The sequence below is a fragment of the Clarias gariepinus genome, chromosome 9 (genome assembly GCF_024256425.1).
Source record: "Clarias gariepinus isolate MV-2021 ecotype Netherlands chromosome 9, CGAR_prim_01v2, whole genome shotgun sequence".
Classification (NCBI taxonomy): Eukaryota; Metazoa; Chordata; class Actinopteri; order Siluriformes; family Clariidae; genus Clarias; species Clarias gariepinus.
This window is the reverse complement of record NC_071108.1, coordinates 27,175,180-27,195,397: the sequence shown is the minus strand read 5'-3', so window position 1 is coordinate 27,195,397 and position 20,218 is coordinate 27,175,180. Positions and strand designations below refer to the sequence as shown.

General features: G+C 36.6%; 1 protein-coding gene across 3 annotated transcripts in view; it reads right to left on the bottom strand.

The window, feature by feature from the left end:
• The window catches only part of mtor (mechanistic target of rapamycin kinase), a 125,281-nt gene that overhangs the window by 76,110 nt on the left and 28,953 nt on the right, over positions 1–20,218 (bottom strand). For all 3 annotated transcript variants that reach the window (XM_053503232.1, XM_053503230.1, XM_053503233.1), the window contains 7 exons: positions 15,318–15,430; positions 13,500–13,662; positions 12,931–13,023; positions 11,507–11,653; positions 9,799–9,941; positions 9,289–9,451; positions 3,784–3,929 (listed from right to left, as the gene is read on the bottom strand). In XM_053503232.1, the coding sequence (XP_053359207.1) occupies positions 3,784–3,929; positions 9,289–9,451; positions 9,799–9,941; positions 11,507–11,653; positions 12,931–13,023; positions 13,500–13,662; positions 15,318–15,430 (968 nt within the window). The remainder of the gene's footprint in view (positions 1–3,783; positions 3,930–9,288; positions 9,452–9,798; positions 9,942–11,506; positions 11,654–12,930; positions 13,024–13,499; positions 13,663–15,317; positions 15,431–20,218) is intronic.

Below are 20,218 nucleotides of genomic sequence, written 5' to 3'. Positions count from 1 at the left end.
TTAAAAAATATACATATACTGAGAGGAGATGAGGCAATGTGCTACACAAGAAAATCGATGACAAACACATGACAAACAAAGCAATTTTTGGAAAGAGTGTATGATACAACTCACACAAAGAACAAATGCCACTCAGGCACTTCACCATACATTTACGCCATTCTATAAACACGTCTGACTCTCAGTATAGCTGATGGAGGTCTTCAGGAATCCTGGGAGGTCAAAGCAACAAGAACTATGCGGCCTAGTGTGACCTTTTACTGGCATATGTGCAGTTTCCTGGTGGCAACACACCATTCCACAAAGGCATTCATCACACAGGCTTCTAATGGCTGCGGAGGTTCGTTCCTTTAATCGTTAACCATAAAAAAGGCCTTGGCTCATCCTTAGTTACTAATTAGGTCCTCAATGAAAACTTACACTTGGGTTTTAAAATAACTGCTATCATATTATGTCAATAAAGGTCAGTTTTGCACCTCAAGGATCATTACTGTATACCTAGAAGAATTTAATTTGAGGCACTTGTAGTTATTTTATAATTATACGTAGATTTATATTGTCATCCATTAAGACTGGAATTATTCCAGAAAGAAAACTTTATATTTGAAAAGCTCCAGTTAATCATAGCATTTTTATACAAAGTATGTCAGCCTAAAATGAAATAAAAGCCTCATTTTATTCTACCATAAACATAAATTTAATAATTACCACTACAAAAGGTTAAATGAAATAAAGTGCCTTGACTTTACAGAGACCTGGGCATGCGTCTTTAAAATATTACAACCTCATATTCTATTCAGGAAACAGCTGTCAGGCTAGACTGTATTCATGGGCAAACACTTTGGCTGAATGTGAAGGCAACATTGCATATATCCTTCTAAGCAAAGGAAAAGCCAGTAATCCTGTTCACTAGATGAAAGTCCTTATGAAAATTTTAAAAATATGGAGGGACACGTTAACTGTTTGAACTGAGAAAGTATTGACCAAACGTACAATGTCTTATAGCGAACAAGTAATGGGTAACAGGCATACAGTGTAATTAGACATGTATTAGAAATCATCTAATGACTGACTCAGAAAAAAAAAGTTGGCACAATACAACTCTATCAGAATTACTGGAATATAAGAAGTCAGATTCAACACAGTGATCACATTCACTCCCAGTAAAGGAAGGTAATACATAAATGACAAACTCTGGGCTCTTTATGGCTCCTAGTAGAAGAATTTGATAAGATTTAGATAAAACCTACAGTAAATACCATTGTGCAAAACCTTTTGCCCAAGATCCAATTTGCTTTCAAGAATCTGTGTTTGATTTGGACCATAAACATGGCAAGCTTTTAAAAACAGTGACTAATTCATTCTCAAGTTTCTTAAAATGAAAATTTTGTTCAATTTAAAGTCATTAAACTGTTGTCAGATCCATGCCACCTACACTTGAAAAAGGTCAAAAAACGATCAGTAGTTACACTAGATGCCAAACACAGGGATATTATTGTTAGTAAAATATTTGGCTAAAGAAGTACAGAGCTGATTAAAGCCATTTAGAGGGAAACAAATCTTCTCCTGTGCTTGACTATAATAATATAATTTACAGACATGCTGCTTTTAAAGGTTATCTTTCACTATATAAAGCTAGCTCTTTAGCCCGTTTTTTTATTATTTGCCTCCTGTTATTTGTAATATCCAGACGAAATGTATTCAAGGCTCAATCACATCTGGAACAAATTCCAGTGAATCATGAAACTGGATCTTCTTGTTATACTGAATGTTTTTAAATATCTAATAATGAAGCCAGTCATGTGTTATTTTATGACTTAATGTAAGTTTTTCTTTATTTAATGTTCTCTTTATAGCTTTATTTCTGTCTCTCCTTTTTGAACCTCAACACGACGATAAGTAAGATTCCACCAGATTTAAAGAAATCGCCAATATCCGCTTCTGCATGCTTTCACTGCCACACTTCACGAACCTCAATTTCTTTAAATAAAAGCCATCTGTCAAAAATGAAGTGAGTGGATATAAATGTACAGTTTAAAATAGGGTTGCCATATCACAACACCAATGATCCACTGCCTGGCAAAAAAAAGTCACGCACTCCAAGATTTCATTTAGCTTTGACAGCACACAATGTGTAATCTTGTGAAAAAGAGTCTTTATACTCCCAGGACCACTCTTTTACAATATAAATCCTGATCATTGCAAACTTTCAGGTCATCAGCTGACTTTATTTTATTGCCAAATTACATTACTGAGCCTAGGCCTGATCAACAGATGCAACCCCAGATCATAACACTGCCTGCCTCCAGAGGCTTGTACAGTCAACATTATGCATGATGGTTACATTAATCCATGCACTTCCTTTCTGACCCTGATACACCAATCGCTCAGGAATAGGGTCAATCTGGAATTAACAGGTCACATGACCTTTTTCATTGCTTTAAAGTCTAATCTTTATGCTCCCTAGGACAGTTAAGTCTTTTTTTTCTGATTAGCCTTAATAACAACTTTTTTATGCCCTTCAAGCTTTTTAGTCCCAAACCTGCAAGTTTTTTTGCCATGCAATATTAAGTTTTGTTTATGACCAAATTTCTTCCACAAAGCTGATGGTTCACCACTATTCTTCCAGGTTTTGATAATATGTTGAAGGGTACTTAACCCATGTCCAGTAATTTTAAATCTCTTTGCTTGCTGCAGCCCAATAATTTGACTCTTTTTCGAGGTAAAGTATCTTCAAATTTAGAATTGTTTTCCAAACCTACATTGCAATACACTTAATAATACTGTGATTATATAGCGTTTTCTATCTACTACTATCCATAAATTTTGTCAAACTAGTCAAAGTCATTATTAAGAAATACAACTTTTAGAAATGTTATAAAGATGACACTATAAACTAATCTAATAACAAATAATTTGACTATAGCTAGTATATCCTTTGGCTATTTATGACCTACAGAACTGTATAAGTAATTATACATATTATAATATTTTTCATGTGTTCAGCCCTTGATGTAATCACTGAAGCCTATAATGTGCAAACAGGCTACAAATAGATCAAACGTGAACAATGAGTGACACAGTTGGTTGGTTAAACACCCATCAGCCAGGCCTAACATTAAAACCACGGACAGATGAAATAAAAAAATTGATTAACTAATTAACAAACTGTCAAGGGGTTTGATATATTACACACCAAGTTAACAGTAGTGGAAAAAGAAAAGAAATAGTTTGTGTTCTATTTTTGTATCCAAGTACAACGGTAAATTCATTGTACATCTAATACCATCATATAAAAGAGAATACTCATAGTTGGTAATGCACCCAGTGAGAACACAATAAGGAAAGTAATTCGCATTAAAATTAAAAAGAGGCATTTAATAAATCTATTTAGCCTGCTTCGAATCCTGTTTATATCATGGGTTACTGAATACCTGGCTTTAGCCACTAAAGAAGGAGAATTCCTTACTCTGCCACGTTTTCTGGTAAAAGCCATTTGAAGAAATTCACAGACTGAATACACAATGAAACTTTTGGATGGCCAAGAAAAAAAGTGAGCCTTGTCTGTAAAAATCCGAGACATTCTTTGGTTCAGCTCTTCAATTGCTTCACATTAGTATGTCGAAAAACATGAAAGGTATTTGTAAAGCAGTGTGAGAGGCTTGTGAAACACTAACATTCAGAATTCAGGCACACATCTTAAAGCAGGAACGTGACTCGAACATGTAAATGAAACAGATGTTGCTTAAACAGTGTAATGATGGCTGAAATCTGTTTTCTTACCTAATAAGAGATTCAAGAATAAGGGGTGTCGGTCCCTTCTGGAATTCAAGCTCTTTATAATGTAGAGCCTTGGCATAGGCACGGCATTTAGCGGCTCTCTCACCAAGTAGCACGATTCCATTGTCGTCCCTGAGTGGAAGCGGACCCTGAAATAAAAGGGTAGGGGAAAAAAAGAAAATTTAAGTTAAAAAAAAAAAAAAAAAGTGTGTGGTTTACATGGTGTAAATGGTGTAGAACAGAGTAGGAATGAAAAGTGCAGTTAAACCTGTCTGGAATTTAAGCGTTGATGTGTTGGGCAGCAATGCACCAGAACAAACCTACTGTATTGTGGTATGGTTAAAACATTAAAAAAAGAAAAGAAAAATAATCTACAGTATAAATAAAGACGACCCAACCTCTTTAGACGGGGTATTATTCTAACGGTGTGCACTGTTTTACTATCATCTAAGCTGTTTCACAGCAGGACTATTTAAAAGAGAAAACTCAAATTTCATCTTCTGACAGGGAAATAAATTTTAGCATGGTATCCTTGAAGTCCTAAACATACTCGAATTATGTGGCAATTAGTATGCGGAAAGGGCGTCCAATTTCAAGTAATTTTTCAACTGAGCAGTTTGAAGTGCTCAAAATTTCCTGATGTCCAATAGAATTTAAATTATACAGGTTAACTTAGACGTCACAGAAACAATTATAAAAATATCAAGAATTTGTTTCCACAAATAGCAGTCTACTCTATAATTCTACAAGTAAAAATGATGAAGATACAAGCATCGTAAATGCTGTAAGGATTTATTTTCCATTCAGATCAAATTGCAATGCAGAATTTTTTATATATTTAAAATAATAATAATAATAATAATTCAGAGACGGTAGGTTTTTGGGGAGCGAAGGTGTCTTCTAGATTGTGAAGTGATGAATTCTTTAAGATAGTGTGGGGTGTTTTATATGTGTACTGGTGGGTAAGTTGACAGAGTTTATATTCAATACAGAGTTGGATGGGGAGCCGAGTGGAGTGTTTCGAGAATTGGAGTGATGTGCCCATATTTCTACATCCTCATATGGATCCTAGAGTGAGTTAGTGAGGAGTGCATTACAATAGTCAAGCCTCAAGGATCCAAAGGCATGGACCAGCTTTTTAGCATCACAGAGGGAGAGGAAAGGACAGAGTTTTGTTTCTGAGATAAAAAAAAGAATGCAGTTTTACAAAGATGGTGGACATACTGTATGATTCAAATGACAATAGGGGTCAAACCTGACCCCCAGGTTATTAACAGAGTTGGAGAGAGTAATGATGTGAAACAAAATACAGGTTTTGAGTGAGGAATCTTGCATAGAGCTGAGTATCATTGGCACAGCAATGGAATGAGACTCCATGCTTGCCAATGACATGGCCTAATGGGAGCATGTAGATTTTGAAAAGTGTTGGCCCAAGAACCAATCCCTGTGGCACCCCACAACTGACCAAATGGGGCCATGATTTGGCATCCCCAAGAGCCACATACAGTACTCCTCTCTGTTTGTGAGACAGGACCCAAAACACTCCAGAGCAGTGCCAGAAAATGCAATTATATGCTGTAGACTGTAAAGGAGAATTTTGTGGTCAACCATGTGGCTGTGAGATCCAGGAGGACAAGAATTAATGGGGAGACATGGTTAGCAGCCATCAAAAGGTCATTAGTGACCCTGACCAGGGAAGTCTCTGTGCTGTGGGAGGAACAGAAGTCGTATTAAAATTTTTCAAAAGAACTATATTTTTGGAGGTGGTCCTGAATCTGGGCTGAGATGGAAGGCTGGACATTGGTCAATAGTTTGCCAGTGCAGGATCTAGGGATGTTTTTTAGATGTAGTTTGTTTATTGCAATTTTTTATTTTGTTGGAACTTCACTGCTCTGGATAGAGTAATAAATAATGTTGGTAATGAGAGGGCTTATGTCCGAAACATTAGCTTTTACCAGGGAAGTGGGGAGAGGGTCCAAAGTGCACATTGAGGGTCTCATTCTCTGTATGATACCCACTTCGTCTCTCACTGTGGTGACAAAAACTGTGAGAGATAGCCTTCTGGCTTTGTTAAAGGCAAGTCAAGGGTTGTCTTGGTGGTGAAATGTGACAAGAAACTATTGCACTGCACCTCTGTGATATTGCTACAACTGTGGGTTTGGGGTTAGAGCATATAAGTTTTCTATGGAAAAAAAGTTGTTTTGAATTGCCGGGAATTATATTAATTATATTAGAGTAATATTGCAATCTGGAAATGACCAGTGAGCTAGAGTAGTTTTTTATATGCTTTCGATAATCCGTTTTATAGACAGACTAATTACAGATTGCCGTTTGAGGGCATGCCAAGGTGTTTTTTTTTTATTTGACCGAGCTCACTGGTGAACTATGGGACAGATTTTAAAAAAGTGATCACATGTGGTCTAACAGGAGCGTGGGCCTTAAGGATATTCTGGAGGCCATTATTTTAGTAGTCCACTAAATTATTGACTGAGGAGAATTAGGGAACAATGGACGATTTTTTTTGGTCAGCATTTGGATCGGGAGGCTTTGAGGAATTTCGGCACTGTTTTACTTCCATAGCATCGGGTAGAAATGCCTTGTGCATGGAAGAAGTTATCCTGGTACAAGCTAATATGTTACTCGACAGCAGTGGTTCTCAAAGTGTGGGGTGCGCCCCACTAGTGGGGAATACAGATATGACAGGTGGGGCGCAATGAACGGTATGGGAATTAGTGGAAAATAATACGAAAGTATGCTTTTCTTTATTGATTTATTTAATATTTATTTTCTTTATCAGACACTAGAAACTAAATAATGACACAGAAAGAAATGGATCATTAATACAAGTAAATTAAAATAACATCAGAGAAAAAGTGGAATCATAGTGCAACAATAACGGTTTAACGTCGGCATGTTAATTGCAGAGGAACAATATATAAGGAAACATTCGGTATTATATATGTAATTTAATTTATTCCAATGTGTATGCTGATGTTTCTGTATTTTTGTTAAAAATTACTATTTTATCAGGCAGTACTAGTCTGGCATTTCTAGTTTCCACTGAGGCAACAAAGTTGCTTTTTGATCCTTCAGGCGCTGAACAGAAGGGAAGATCAATATCGTTCTACGCTTTTTGTTGGTGTGCGGCATTTTGTGATGATCCCTAAATCATTCGTTGCGTCGTAGAGAATAATGGTGTTTATGCTTTTAAACATGTATAATTAAAGGCAGATGTAGCTTAAAGACAATGTAGAGAGGAAATATATGTGGGTATCTTATTTGCGGGTTTATTTACGCAGCTATTGAATTCGGAGATGCGAATATCAAACTAACTTTACCGCCGACACAAACAGGTGTTATGCGCTAAAATTCCCCCCCTGCCACGGATTGCCCAAACCCATCCCCCCTCCCCCAACACATACACACGTAATCTCTATCAAATATTATATTAGGACATACATTCAAAGGTTTATTATTATCGAATATATTATTACTATTATAATTAACCCTAGGCACGTGACAGCCGTCGAGACGATTAATACAAATCCCCCAAAATGATTATTTTATGGCACATTTATTTTGCAGGGGTTTGTCAATGTACAAATAACAAATTATTTATTACAAATTAAACTAAATTAATATTGTTTGTGGTAAAAAATTACGGTGGTGAAAAGAAACGATTTTTATTATGAAATAAGCAATATAAAAATATACATGTGGTATATAAATAATTGTATTATAATTTGTCATTTGTAAACCATAAACCTATGAATTTAGGTGGGCAATCCGTGGCCTAGGTCGGGGGCATTTTAGACCATAACACAGTAGCATACTGTATGTAGTGAGCATAATAACATCAATGGATACATTTGTTACATGGACCACAAATAAGCATGTGATTCAGCCCTATCAGCCCAATCAACCAAAAAGCCAGCCGAAAGGAAAACATGATGAAGCCTATGTTGCGCTTGGATTCATGGTGGGGATGGGGGCAGACCTCTGTGTGTTTTGCGTCTTAAACCGCTGGCAGCAGACAGCATGAGACAAAGTAGGAAGACACTTATCGACAACACACCCCAGTCACGTTAATAAGCCACTTAACTTCTTTGAAAAAAAGCTCTAGATAAGTGACAAAGTAAGCCTGTTATAACAATTGCACGTGTATTTTATCTGTTTTGAACTTGGTGTTATTTGATCTTACTGGTTTAAAAATAGATTTTTCAATAAATAGTACACATGGCCGTTTTCGTTATCATTTTGTTGACAAGTGGGGCTTGAAAACTCGCCCACCACCTTAAGTGGGGAATGACAGAAAACGTTTGAGAACCACTGCTCTACAGTAAGTCAAATAATCATTCGTCATGAAACACTGAAGCTTCAGGTGGATGGATTTCAAGAACAAGACTACAGTAGACACAGACTCATCAAAACCAGATAATTAAAGAGCGAGTGTTGCTACAGGAGATGCTATGTGCCCAGTGACTAGAAATATATTTGATACAACCTTAGGTTTCTGTAAAACATAGATTTTATCAGTGTTTTTTTCCTGACCAGAGACAACTCGTTCAAATATGATCTGAGAAAAAATATGTTGTAAGGTGTTAAAGATTGACAGACTATACATGGTTCTCAAAATACACATGTCTAAAAATGTTTGTTAAAATGAAGTGAAAAAATTAATTAAATAGACTATAGCAAATAAAGTGTTTTGTATAAACATTGAAATAATGGAACAGACATACTAACCAAAAGACACTACTAGACAACTAACCAAAAACAACACTTCAAGAATCTGGATTAATATGCTGTTTTACATTATTATGGACTTTTGTCTGTCTTTTATTACTATGAGTTAGATCTGGTCCTTATTTTCCAATTATGGTCTGTGCTTATAATATGCTTTTAGTCCTGCACGAGACCACATACTCGTTCCTGCATGCTAAGCCTGATGTCAGTCTAGCAGGGCATTTATTATTTAATAAAGATGGAGAAATTTTGATTCAGTTAGGTATCGGAATTCTTTCGCCTGCCAATTCATGTATCGTCATACTGCTGCCAAATCGATTTTTTATGAATTTTTTTCTAAGTTACAAACGTGTGAGGTCGCACAATGTTGTTGTTGTATAATCCAGGCTCTAAACTATTCACACGCTGGCAAGCGGCACAGCATCCCATGTGTTAGGAGGGAATTATTTGTTTGTTTAGAATTACAACAAGTAACAAAATTACAAGTAACAAAATTGGGGACAAAACATAATATTGAATCAGGACATTGATATAACAGTGATACTTAAAAAATTGCAATACAGATAGGCACCTAGGTATTGTGTTAATACTGGTGATTCCCAGCCCTAGTGCTTAATAAAATATGAATATTAAAAGATAACATTTCAGGTAAATAAATGTGGTTTGTTTGTACACATATTTATTGTGCTTAGGAATGCTGTTCAAGATCAGGGAATGTGCTCCAAATTAAAATGTGGTTTCTGCTAAAGGCTTTTTACTGACCTTGTCGCTATGCTCCATGAACTCAGCCAGGTTGAGCAGAGTCTGGGTGACTTCAGCAATGTCTTGTGATGTCAGTGCTAGCTCTATGCTGCGGATCAACTCATCCTGTTGGTCCTCACTTAGCTCAGACCAGCATGACAGGAACGCGGCATTAAAAAGATCCCTGTAGCCACAAGATAAAATAGAAATTTAATTGCTTGAGGCTTTATAACAGCATGGTGCAGTAAAGGAAAGCACTTGGGTATATTTAAGATAGAATAAAATGAAAATATTTCATATAAGCTAAAGATGGCCTAGAGAAATTGTTTTTTTCAGTTGTATTATTTTACTGCCATCTATGACATAAACCACATACTTTTTAATGTTAACTCACTCGAACATACAGCGACAGATTTTAGCTCACATTAATGAACACAAATTATTTTGCAATGCTTTTAAGAAATGCATAAAGGTTGGCTAATCAGACAACATTAAAGTAAAAAATCATCAAACAAGGTGTGTAGGACTTACCTGGCAAGTGGAATGTAGGTCTGGGCGAGGGACCAACAGGAGCGCAGGGCAGGAGAAGGAGACTCTTTCAGCAGGACAACACTGAGGCGTCGCAACCATTCCAGCCAGTCATCTTTAGACACTTTCCTGGCAGCACCCCATGCCTACAGATCACAAAAAAGTCCATAGTAAGTACTCAAATACATAAACTGAAAGCAGGGTCAACTTAAAAAAAGAAATTTCCATGATATGATTTCTTTTAATGCAGCGGTGCCACCTTTAGGGTAGTGGGACTTGGGACTCATGTGGGTCAATGAAGCACAGATAAGAGGAATCTTGTTTTTCATACAGTGGTGGAAACCACAACCCAAATAATCAAAGTTATTCTATAAATTATTGCATTCTGATGACTGGTCACTTGAATCGAGTGTGATAAGTGTGATTCAATACCAGGATTTTATCAAGACATGACATCGCATATAAGCTACATTTATTCAATACCAGTGCTGAGATGGAATTTAGTTTACAGCTAAAGGGTCCCTGGTGGCGAAAATTTTACGGATTTCAATTTTTTACAGCACAGAACTAAACCCGTGTCTGCGAATATGGAAAACGTTTCATGAGTTTGGCCGAGATGAGGTAGCACAGGCTACAGCCTAAACATATCTGTTTCTTTTCACATTAAGACCAAGCGGATTTTGGGTGACAAAGAGAATGGAAAGAGCTGCTCTTTCTTCAAGCGACAGCTGTGGATCTCTGTAACGGACTGGCGGATAAAAAAATATAAAACAAATAAAATAAATAGTGAATGTGCTATTTGGCGGGATCTTTCATGACACTTTACTGCTCTTACACCTCGTCACCCTTTTCCAGTAAGCTATAACACTGTGGCTTATAAAACTCTCACCGTCATATTCATCGCCTGTCAACATACTGAAAATGGATGTTTGGGTGTGATTCATGATAGACAGACCACTGAAGTTATGGAAGACCGTAGGTAGTAGTTCAGGACTTTGATACAGATGTGACTTAAAGGTTCATCAGCTAGGTTCAATCAGATATTCCTGGGACAAATTTTCTTTTTTTTCCTAGAGAACTGCAACTGTAGCAGAGCTACACCATGTTGCGTGCTTGTCCTTGTTAATTCGGGAAAAAACAAATAAAGATACTAAAGATTAAGTTACAAAGAACAGCAGTCTTAAGCTCTTAATAGGACAAGTTAAATTGCAAGCGACTTTGCCAAAGCGTTTGTTATGCTTTGCATCAGAGCATTGGCTGAACATCAATTAAGCTACCAGGTGAATAAGAGGGTGTGCTTCAGGGTAGGAGAGAGAAACACAGAGCATGAAGGAATAGTTTGTACAGAACAAATAGTTCCTAAGTACTTAAATACTTCAAGTCATGCCTAGAGCTGAAATCTGTCAGATTTACTAAAAACCACCTGATGCCTTTTTTTCTCCATCTGCCTTTGGATGCTTAACTTGGAAACGCTCCCAAGTTTAAAGGACAAAATTTTTTCATTTAAGTTAATAATTTATGAGTTAGCCATAAAATTGTATACACACTTCGGAAGAAAAATATTTATAATATTATCTTATATATTAATATATAACACATAGCAATAAATTGATATTTTAATACAAAATTTTCTTTTTCTGAAGTATGTAAAAAATAATTTAGTTGACTCTATGTGTATAAATATATAAGTAAAAATTCAATTCATGTTGACCTTCTGAAGCGCCGTCGTGCTGACATGCAGCTTCTTCATCGGACCAGATTCTACCGGGCCACTCTCCAGGGTGTCGCTTATGCTACTACGTGATTGGCGATGCTGGAAAATCTGAGAGTCTTCTTCCTCATCAGCCAGAGTGTAACCCTACAAAACAGAAAATGACAATTAATAATTTATTTTAAAAATAAAAAGCCAAGTTTGATTCCCGTCTCTGTCTGTGTGCATGGAGTTTGCATGTTCTCCCCGTGCTTGGTGGGTTTCCTTCGGATACTCCGGTTTTCCCCTACAGTCCAAACTAATGCAGGTTAGTTTAATTGCCGTTCCCAAATTGCCCGTAGTGTGTGAATAGGTGTGTGCCCTGCGATGGATTGGCACCCTGTCCAGGGTGCACCCTGCCTCATGCCCTAAGCCTCCTGGGATAGGTTTCAGGTCCCCGCGACCCTGAATACAGGATAAAGCTATATATGAGTGATTGAGTGCTTTTATGTATATATATATATATATATATATATATATATACACACATACAGACAGTGGGGCAAAAAAGTATTAAATTAGCCACCAACTGTGCAACTTCTCCAACTTAAAAAGATTTGAGAGACACAAAATAGGAAAAAAAATCCAAAAAAATCACATTGTAGGATTTTTAATGAATTATTTGGTAAATTCCTCCATAAAATAAGTATTTGGTCATTTGTCATTAGCAATTTAGAAACATGAGCGGAGTGTAGCTGGACTATTTAAAAGAAAAATACTTCTTTAAGGGTCATAAATCTGGCTGACAAGCAAGTGATCAAATACTTATTTGACACAGTAATTCACAAATAAATTGTTTAAAAAGATCATACAATGTGATTTTTCTTTTTAGATTCTGTCTCTCACAGTGGAAATGCACCTGTGAAATTTGCTGAAATTTGTAGACCCCTTCATGATTTCTAAGTAAGAGAACTGGCAAAATCACAGGGTGATCAAATACTTATTGACCCCACTGTATATACACACACACAAACACACACACACACACATACACACATACACTGCCAGGACATCTAGTACACTGCCTTAATCAAGATGATTCTCAAAATTACTATATTGTCATAATGTCAGCAAGAAGCATTAGATGTCAGCTGTGTCAAAAAAACAAAAAAAAAAAAACAGACTGTTAAATTGCTTTCAGATGGATAGAGACCATTCATTAAAAGAGGATGGAGGATGTCTAAGTTCAGTGACTGATGACTCACACAAAAAAGGGTAGGATGGTTCCCGGAAAGGAAGGGAACATGCTCCACCTGAAAACAACAAGCTGTTTGTTCTGCTTTGAGCACATCACTCTTTCAATGAAATCAACACCATTCATAGTTGAGGGTGGAGCCGGGAGCCATGGGGACACGTGGTAGGTGGGCGAAAGGAAGGGAACTAACCTTTACGATGCGGCAGATGAGCACATCATATCGTTGGTGGTTGATTCGGTGCTTTAACATCACTTTGTTCACCATAGGAATGAAAATCTGGTACTGTGCAATAAAAAAGAAAGAAGAAGGAGAAGGATGTTTTTAAGAGTGTTAAAGTTGCCATGAAGTTTATTTGATGCACATGAAGTTTATTTGATGCACATGGCTCTAAAAAGCAAATTCTGCTACCAGCTGCCTAAATGACAAGCTACTGCATGCCTTCATGATCAAAAGGTACACATGGTGGCCACATGCTGCCCTGGTGGTCTTTGGCCTTTAGGGAGTGGGGAAGGGGAGATAAAAAAGAAAATGACATCATCCTTGACTTATTAGCAGCAGCACCGTGAACTTTAAAAAAAATGTCGTCAGTGGGCTACTTGTGAAAGCTGGTAGGTTTACGGCAAACACAATCGATCTCGTCACTATAAAAACACACTCCGGCAAGTCTTGAATCATCATTATGTGCTTTCCAGTGGACAAAGGAGCATTGGGGTTTCATTAACTAGAAGCATGCACTGGCACTAGGCTTTTACAATTACCTTTTTACCAAGCTGGAAAACCAAAGAGGACAAGGTGTCCATTGCTGTGCTTCGCAACTCAGGAGTTCCGTCCAAAGTGCGCACGATGGGGTGGATGATTCTGGAAGCGTAGTCGGTGAAGTCTAGAGACTCGGTCAAACGATCTAGGGTTTCCAGAGCAACCCTGCAGTCAAAACAGAGTGAAAACTTTAACTGGAAATCTAACAGGTTACTAACAGCAATGGGAACACTGCAACTTTTGTCTTTAGATTCCTATGGGCTGAAATCACAATACTCAACATTAAGCAGTCGATTCATGAACGTAAGGGAAACATAGATTAATAGTTCTACTGGTTTCTCTAGTTTATAAGTAGAATACAACAAAAAGGAGATTTACACTCTTAGCAAATACACACGTAATCCTGTATTTGACAGTGTTTGTAGCAACTATTGTTTTTACAGAATTTATTTATTTATTTATTTTTATTTGCAAAAAATGCAACTTTACACGTGTGGGGAAATATCAAGCTCAGCACCAGATGACAGGCCAACCTGCTCTGGTGTTTCAATCAAAGAGGTCCAATAACAAGATCCCTCCCAGACACACGAGCCCACAGTCACCTGATTCACATCCATTCTCAACACCATCACTCAGCCAATTTTCAAAAGGGCAGAATTGTCAGAAAAATCCCTTAGAATAGGAATTAACTGTTAAGGCTAAACACTAACCCACTTTTACTGTTGGGAGAACACATACACTCTGTAGACTTACGATCTATAATAGCTGGCTCTATCTGGGGAGAAAATAGACACACTAAAAACCATTTTAAAAAAAAGTTACTGACCTGGTTTTATAACACATGATAGTAAAAATCTTAGTACACATAGGGTCTGCTGATCAGCGATTATGTAAGCAGTGATAATATTTTTTTAGGTTGAAGCCAATGTACATGTCTGCGTATCTTTCTGTATGACAGTACTCTCTGATTAACCTATTAATACGAAGAAATAAAATTTTGTTTTTATTTGAGTATCGTACGCCTCATTAAAGCTAAACTGCACTACTTTCGTCGTGAGCCAAACACACTCCCTATTCAGTAATTGGAGAATGAATCATAAATAAAAAAAAGTAGATCGGATGAAGATTATGCTACTTACGTGATTGGCGTTGACGTTTTGTCTTAAAACTACTCCACTGTGTTAAAATTCACTTATACCGCTTCAGCGCTGTTATTTCAGCAGTGAAAAAATTAAGTAATCCCAGGAAAAATATTTAGTTTAGTTTTTCTAATATCTATTGGTGCGGGTGCACTGTCCAAGTAGCTTATTAATAGCTTATTTTAAAGTAGATTATTAAATTCGGCACATAACTGTTCATAACATTGCTTTTACTCAACTTTTTTATTATGGTGCAGGTTAAACTTCAGGTAGAAATCAAAGTACTGAAAAGGTTTAATTAAACTCCAGTCCAGGCAGTTATGCATGATAAAATTGTGTTTTGACTTCACATTACTGCTTTTTATTAGTGCCACGGTTTCAGAACAAATGAGACAAACTGGTTTTAAACTTCCTGCAGAAGAATAAACATACATTGATCTGTCCATCTTTGAAGGTTCAGTTTTCATAGGCTTTTTTTTTTTTTGACTAATTATGTATTTGTTACAAGTTGTATGTAGTAGACCACTTTCATGCTAGCAGGTACTAACGGCATATTTGCCAGTATATTTTAAATCAGTACGAAACACTAAATATTATACATAGTTTGATATACATTACAGCACATTTTAATACCACTGTTAAAATATACAACGCTGGAAAGATGAACAAAATTATACTGACTTGCGGGCTGGCAGCGGCACATCGGAAGCATCAAACAATTTGACTATAGGAGGCAGCAGCAGGTGAAGGTAGTCATCCAGGTTGGCACCAAACAACTGTATGGCCATGAGCAGCTGCAATGTATAAAAAAATGGTGTGCAGGACAAAAAGACATTGTGTGAACATTGGTCCTTAAGCGAATACATAAAGTATCAAATTCACACACATTTGCATTTATGCCAACCAAGATAAATAATGATCAAGGCAAATAATGAAACTTTATCCCACTTCAATTTTTTCTAGGGAAAAAAAAATTAGTGCTAAGTTTTAAGTTCTCATTAGAAAATATAAATTTAAACTATATACAGTTTTTTAAATTTAAATAAGTGCATTTCAAGGAAAAGTGCAGGAATAGTTCAGAATTTAAAAGCTCTAACATTGCGGTGAAATGCCACCATGACCCTTTGGAATACCGCGCTGAAGCGACAGAATGATGTCAAATTGCATTAAGAACAAAAGAGATTCTGTTTTTACTCAATCGCCACCCCGATACTGGTTTCTGTAAAATATCAGACTACACCTGTGTGAGAGGTTTCAGTTGTTCCTCCAATAAGATCAGAGAACACAGAAAGGTTACAGGGCACAACCTTAGCCTTTTTTGCACGTCAGCTTGTGGGTAACACCAAGAGCATTTCAAGGTGGCCCAGACATTCCCTGTGATTTAGGAATTCCTGCCAGACCACCGTCCTGTCCAGACGCAAAGCTCTGCCACTGTACACACACTATTGTATTAAGTATCATGTCAGGGGACGTTCTGTATACACGTGAGGTTAAATAATTGCAGATTGTAATGGGTTTGTTGAATTGGCCCGCAGTCTTGCGTGTCTGAGTCTCGTGTGTGGCTGATATTCTATATGAGCCAGTGGTGGGGTGTAGATCTTCTCTAGACACCTACTGATTACGAAGAACTGAGAGCCTATGAGATTCTTCCCTCTGCTTTAATGTCTTTATTTATTTATTTATTTATTTATATTTTTTGCAAGACACATTTATTTTTTACTGAGCCTGACCTTCTAGAGAATGTCTTAAATCTGTGGTTAACACTGTTACAAAACGAGCAGGACTGCTATCTGGATCTGCTTCTCCAGAATTTCTTCCTTTGGTGAAGCTTGTACAAGCTTTACCCTGTATAGTCACAAGAAAAGACTGACGTGGCATGTCTCATTTACATTTCACTCGTCTTCACTAAGTTATTCTCACTGACCATTTTAGTTTGACTAAATGAAAAATTCTATCATGATCACACTTGAGGGAGAAAATCATGTAAACCATGCGCTACTATACGTGCTGGACCGTGCTTAGCATGAACAAGAGTCTTAAGATAGAAGTGCACTCTTTTAAGGCACCCTTTTGTGCCCTGTGACAAAAATAGCAGACAATGGCCAATGCTTGCCAAATGCGTTCTGGTATCCGTTTCGGCCGACAAAGGAGAAAACATTAGTGACATAAATGCAACAACCAGACAACAACTAAGCGCACACAATTATAAACAGCCATCATTTGGATGAAAAAAAAAAAATCTTAATAGAAATATTAATGATCGACAGTCAAACAAGCTGGAGACGAGGAGAGAGAACTAACACCTGGCAGGCGATTGTCTACAGATCGTTGGTCATAAACAACCAATTGGCAGAAATTAACACTTAATTTTTACCCAAAGATAAAAAAAAATATTTAAAAATACTTCCAAGGTATTTAAAAATAAGTATAAAAATAATTGCTCATTCTCAGCGTTCACCATGTCTTACATGTGGACAAAAACTTGCCAAACCAAATAACTTTAAGACTAAAGAAATTATTCTATTACTGCGCAATTCTTTGGTCATGTGACCTGCCACACCATTCTTTTTTTATTCGACTGACTGCCGCTAAGATGATGCCCGTCACTTTTTTTGTACAGAAAAAGTAGGCAGACAAACTTCCGTCAACCTATGTTCGTTTGCCAACAGGTAGCAACAATCTGTAAAAGATAAATTATTATCAAACAAAAAACAAACAAAAACAAACAAAACAAAACATACAAACAAATTTCATTCAATTACTGAAAAAGAATGTAATGTTAGACAGTACGTCTGGACCCCGGGCTTCTCGTTGTTATTGGAAAATCTCTTAAAGGGGCAGAACCTCGTAAGTGCCAAACAGTAAGTCTGCTGTATGTGGTAATTTAAATATTGTAAATAAAATGTGTAAGTAATGTAAGTAAGTATTTTCAGAAAATAATAAATTGGTTGTTTATTAGTTTAGCTTTCTCCAGTTTCCTCCCACAGTCCAAAGACATGTAACTAAGGCTAATTGGCGTTCCCAAATTGGCCATTGTGTGTAGAACAAGTCATACAAATGAGAATAAATTGCCAAATGGCCTCATCATATCATAGTACCTAGTTGGACTGTAGAGGTTCCAAGATTGATAGACGTATGGATTAGTCTAGCTACTAATCCATATCTCCATACAAAAATGTCTTTTGATGCTCATGCTTATGAGGACAGACTGAAAATTACACAAGATCAATGCCAAGATCAATGCCAATATACCAATGCCTAAGATTGCAATTCACAAGGCCAAGATTTTTTATTCAAAACTCAGAAGAAAACTTCTTCCAGCCAACTTGGTACAGTGAAACTGATTAGATAACGTTGGGAAATATTTATTGATACTTATTTTAACATCTGGTATCGTATCACTGTACATAATTTTAAATAACCCCTAAAGCAATGGTCTGGTTCTCTGAACACTAACTGATTCCATTCTGGACAAAAAGGCTTTTACTTGACTGTTACCAAGATGAAAATGATTAAATGCAGGAGATTTGTTTGCTGTATCGGGAGAGCTTTACAAATCTAGTGGCATCCATGACATAAGCTTGCCAGTCACCCTTGAACGAGCACGCGATCTCCCTGAGGTTAAACACGTGGGAGTCGAAGCACTAAAAATCGCATCAATTGCATAAAACGATTCCAGATTTCCATTATGATCGACTCATCCGTCTGTCCCTAATGGCCATAGCAAATTCACAGCAGGCTGCAAATATTTACACAGAAACGTTTAAAAAAAACAAGTACATGTGTTTTTAGTACGGAGATTAAAGTATTTTTTAAAAAAGCCACATTATCAGAACAGAATATCAAAATGTGGAAATAAAACAGAGGGAAAAAACAAAGAAAAAGAAACTTTAAATGAAATAAATGTATTGAGTTTGGCAACAGAACGAGTGCACGGAGTTCACCTGGTGTTTTAGGTGAATGTAGTGTTTAGGTCATTTACAGTCTCCAGATGTATTCAACATCGATGCTCTCTTACTCCACAATCAGGAATGCACATGCTCTGCTACCATTATTTAGATTTATGAGACAAAATATATCAAAAGCAGAACATTTAGTATAAAGATACACTTGGGCGAAATATCTACCTGTACAATACATATTAAGCTAGCTGGATACGCAGACAGACTAAGAGCTAACGTCTAGGTCCCAAAGCAAGCTAAGGCAGGAAAACAGACCTGTTACAGTTAGTTAGACCTGAAAGCCAGACGTCTAGCTTTTGCTTATAGTACTGCAAATCTGGTACTTATTTCATTAAAATGTGGTCAATAACCTCCTGCTTTTACATAAAGGAGTCAGTCAAAATGTGACTAAGATAGCCTGTTAAACAAATGCTTGGAAAGAAAAAAAGTTGTTCAAAGTTCAAACATTATTTCGGGAAATCTTTAAAACTTCCCATATTTCACAAGTTAAAATTGGCATCCCATCCAGAGTGTACCCCACCTTGTGCCCTAAGCCTCCAGGGACAGGCTTCAAGCCCCCCATGACCCTTTTTACAGGATAAAGTGGTATAGATAATAAGTTAACAGTCTAATACCTTCTCCAAAGTGGTTAGGTTAACGCTCCTCCTGAAATACCCCCAAATAATGCATCTTGTGTGTGTGTTCCAAATCTGGCAGATGTAAATAAACTACTGTTGAGCCACACCCCTCCAGAAAACTATGGCCAATACAAAAATAGAAAAAGCAAGACAAAAAGCAGGAAATAGATTTTCATCCCTGACTCTTTGTTTTTTATTCGTACACCAGATACTCATATAAATTTCTACAATGTATAAAAATAGGTCCCCTTTAAAAGAAGGAAAATTTGTTTTTCTGTTAGAAACCAGCACAAATATATATTCAAGTCTATAGAGACTGTGCAAACTTCAAGATCCTGATGGTAACAGTGGAGAATCTGCATCTAGGATCAAGTTACTAAATACTACACACTAGGAATGGGAAAGGAAACATCCTATATGATATCATAATACCTAGGTGCTGATTCAATTTGTATTGCGATTCTGTAAGTATTGCGATTTTAGAAATGTTCTGATTCGCTATAAATTTTTGCAAGATTTTGATACAATTCTGGACATAAATAAATAAACAAACAAACAAACAAATAAATAAAAAAGAGCAAATAATTTGCTCCTCCTACACAGAAGACTGTGCTGACTGACAATGAGTATACCACCTCAAATAAACATCAGAGAAAAGAAAATTTAAACGTTGATTAAAAAAATTTCTTTTGAAGTCAATGTTGTTATACATGAATTGCCCAACAACAGAATCAAACTCATTTGAACTATAATGAAAGGGATTTGCAACACAAACACCGCTTTATTTCAGGAAGCTACACACCGAGGCACTAACATAATATGTCTATTTATGCCTTTTATAAATGTCTTAACGGCTGACCTGCAAATGAGTTTCCATTTGGAGAAATATTTAAAATTTTAAAGAATCCACAAGGCAGTTGAGCGAAACTAACCTGGGAAATCCAATCATATATTTTATGAACTATGGCATCAGAGTAATACTTTCAACCTTGTTTGAATATTT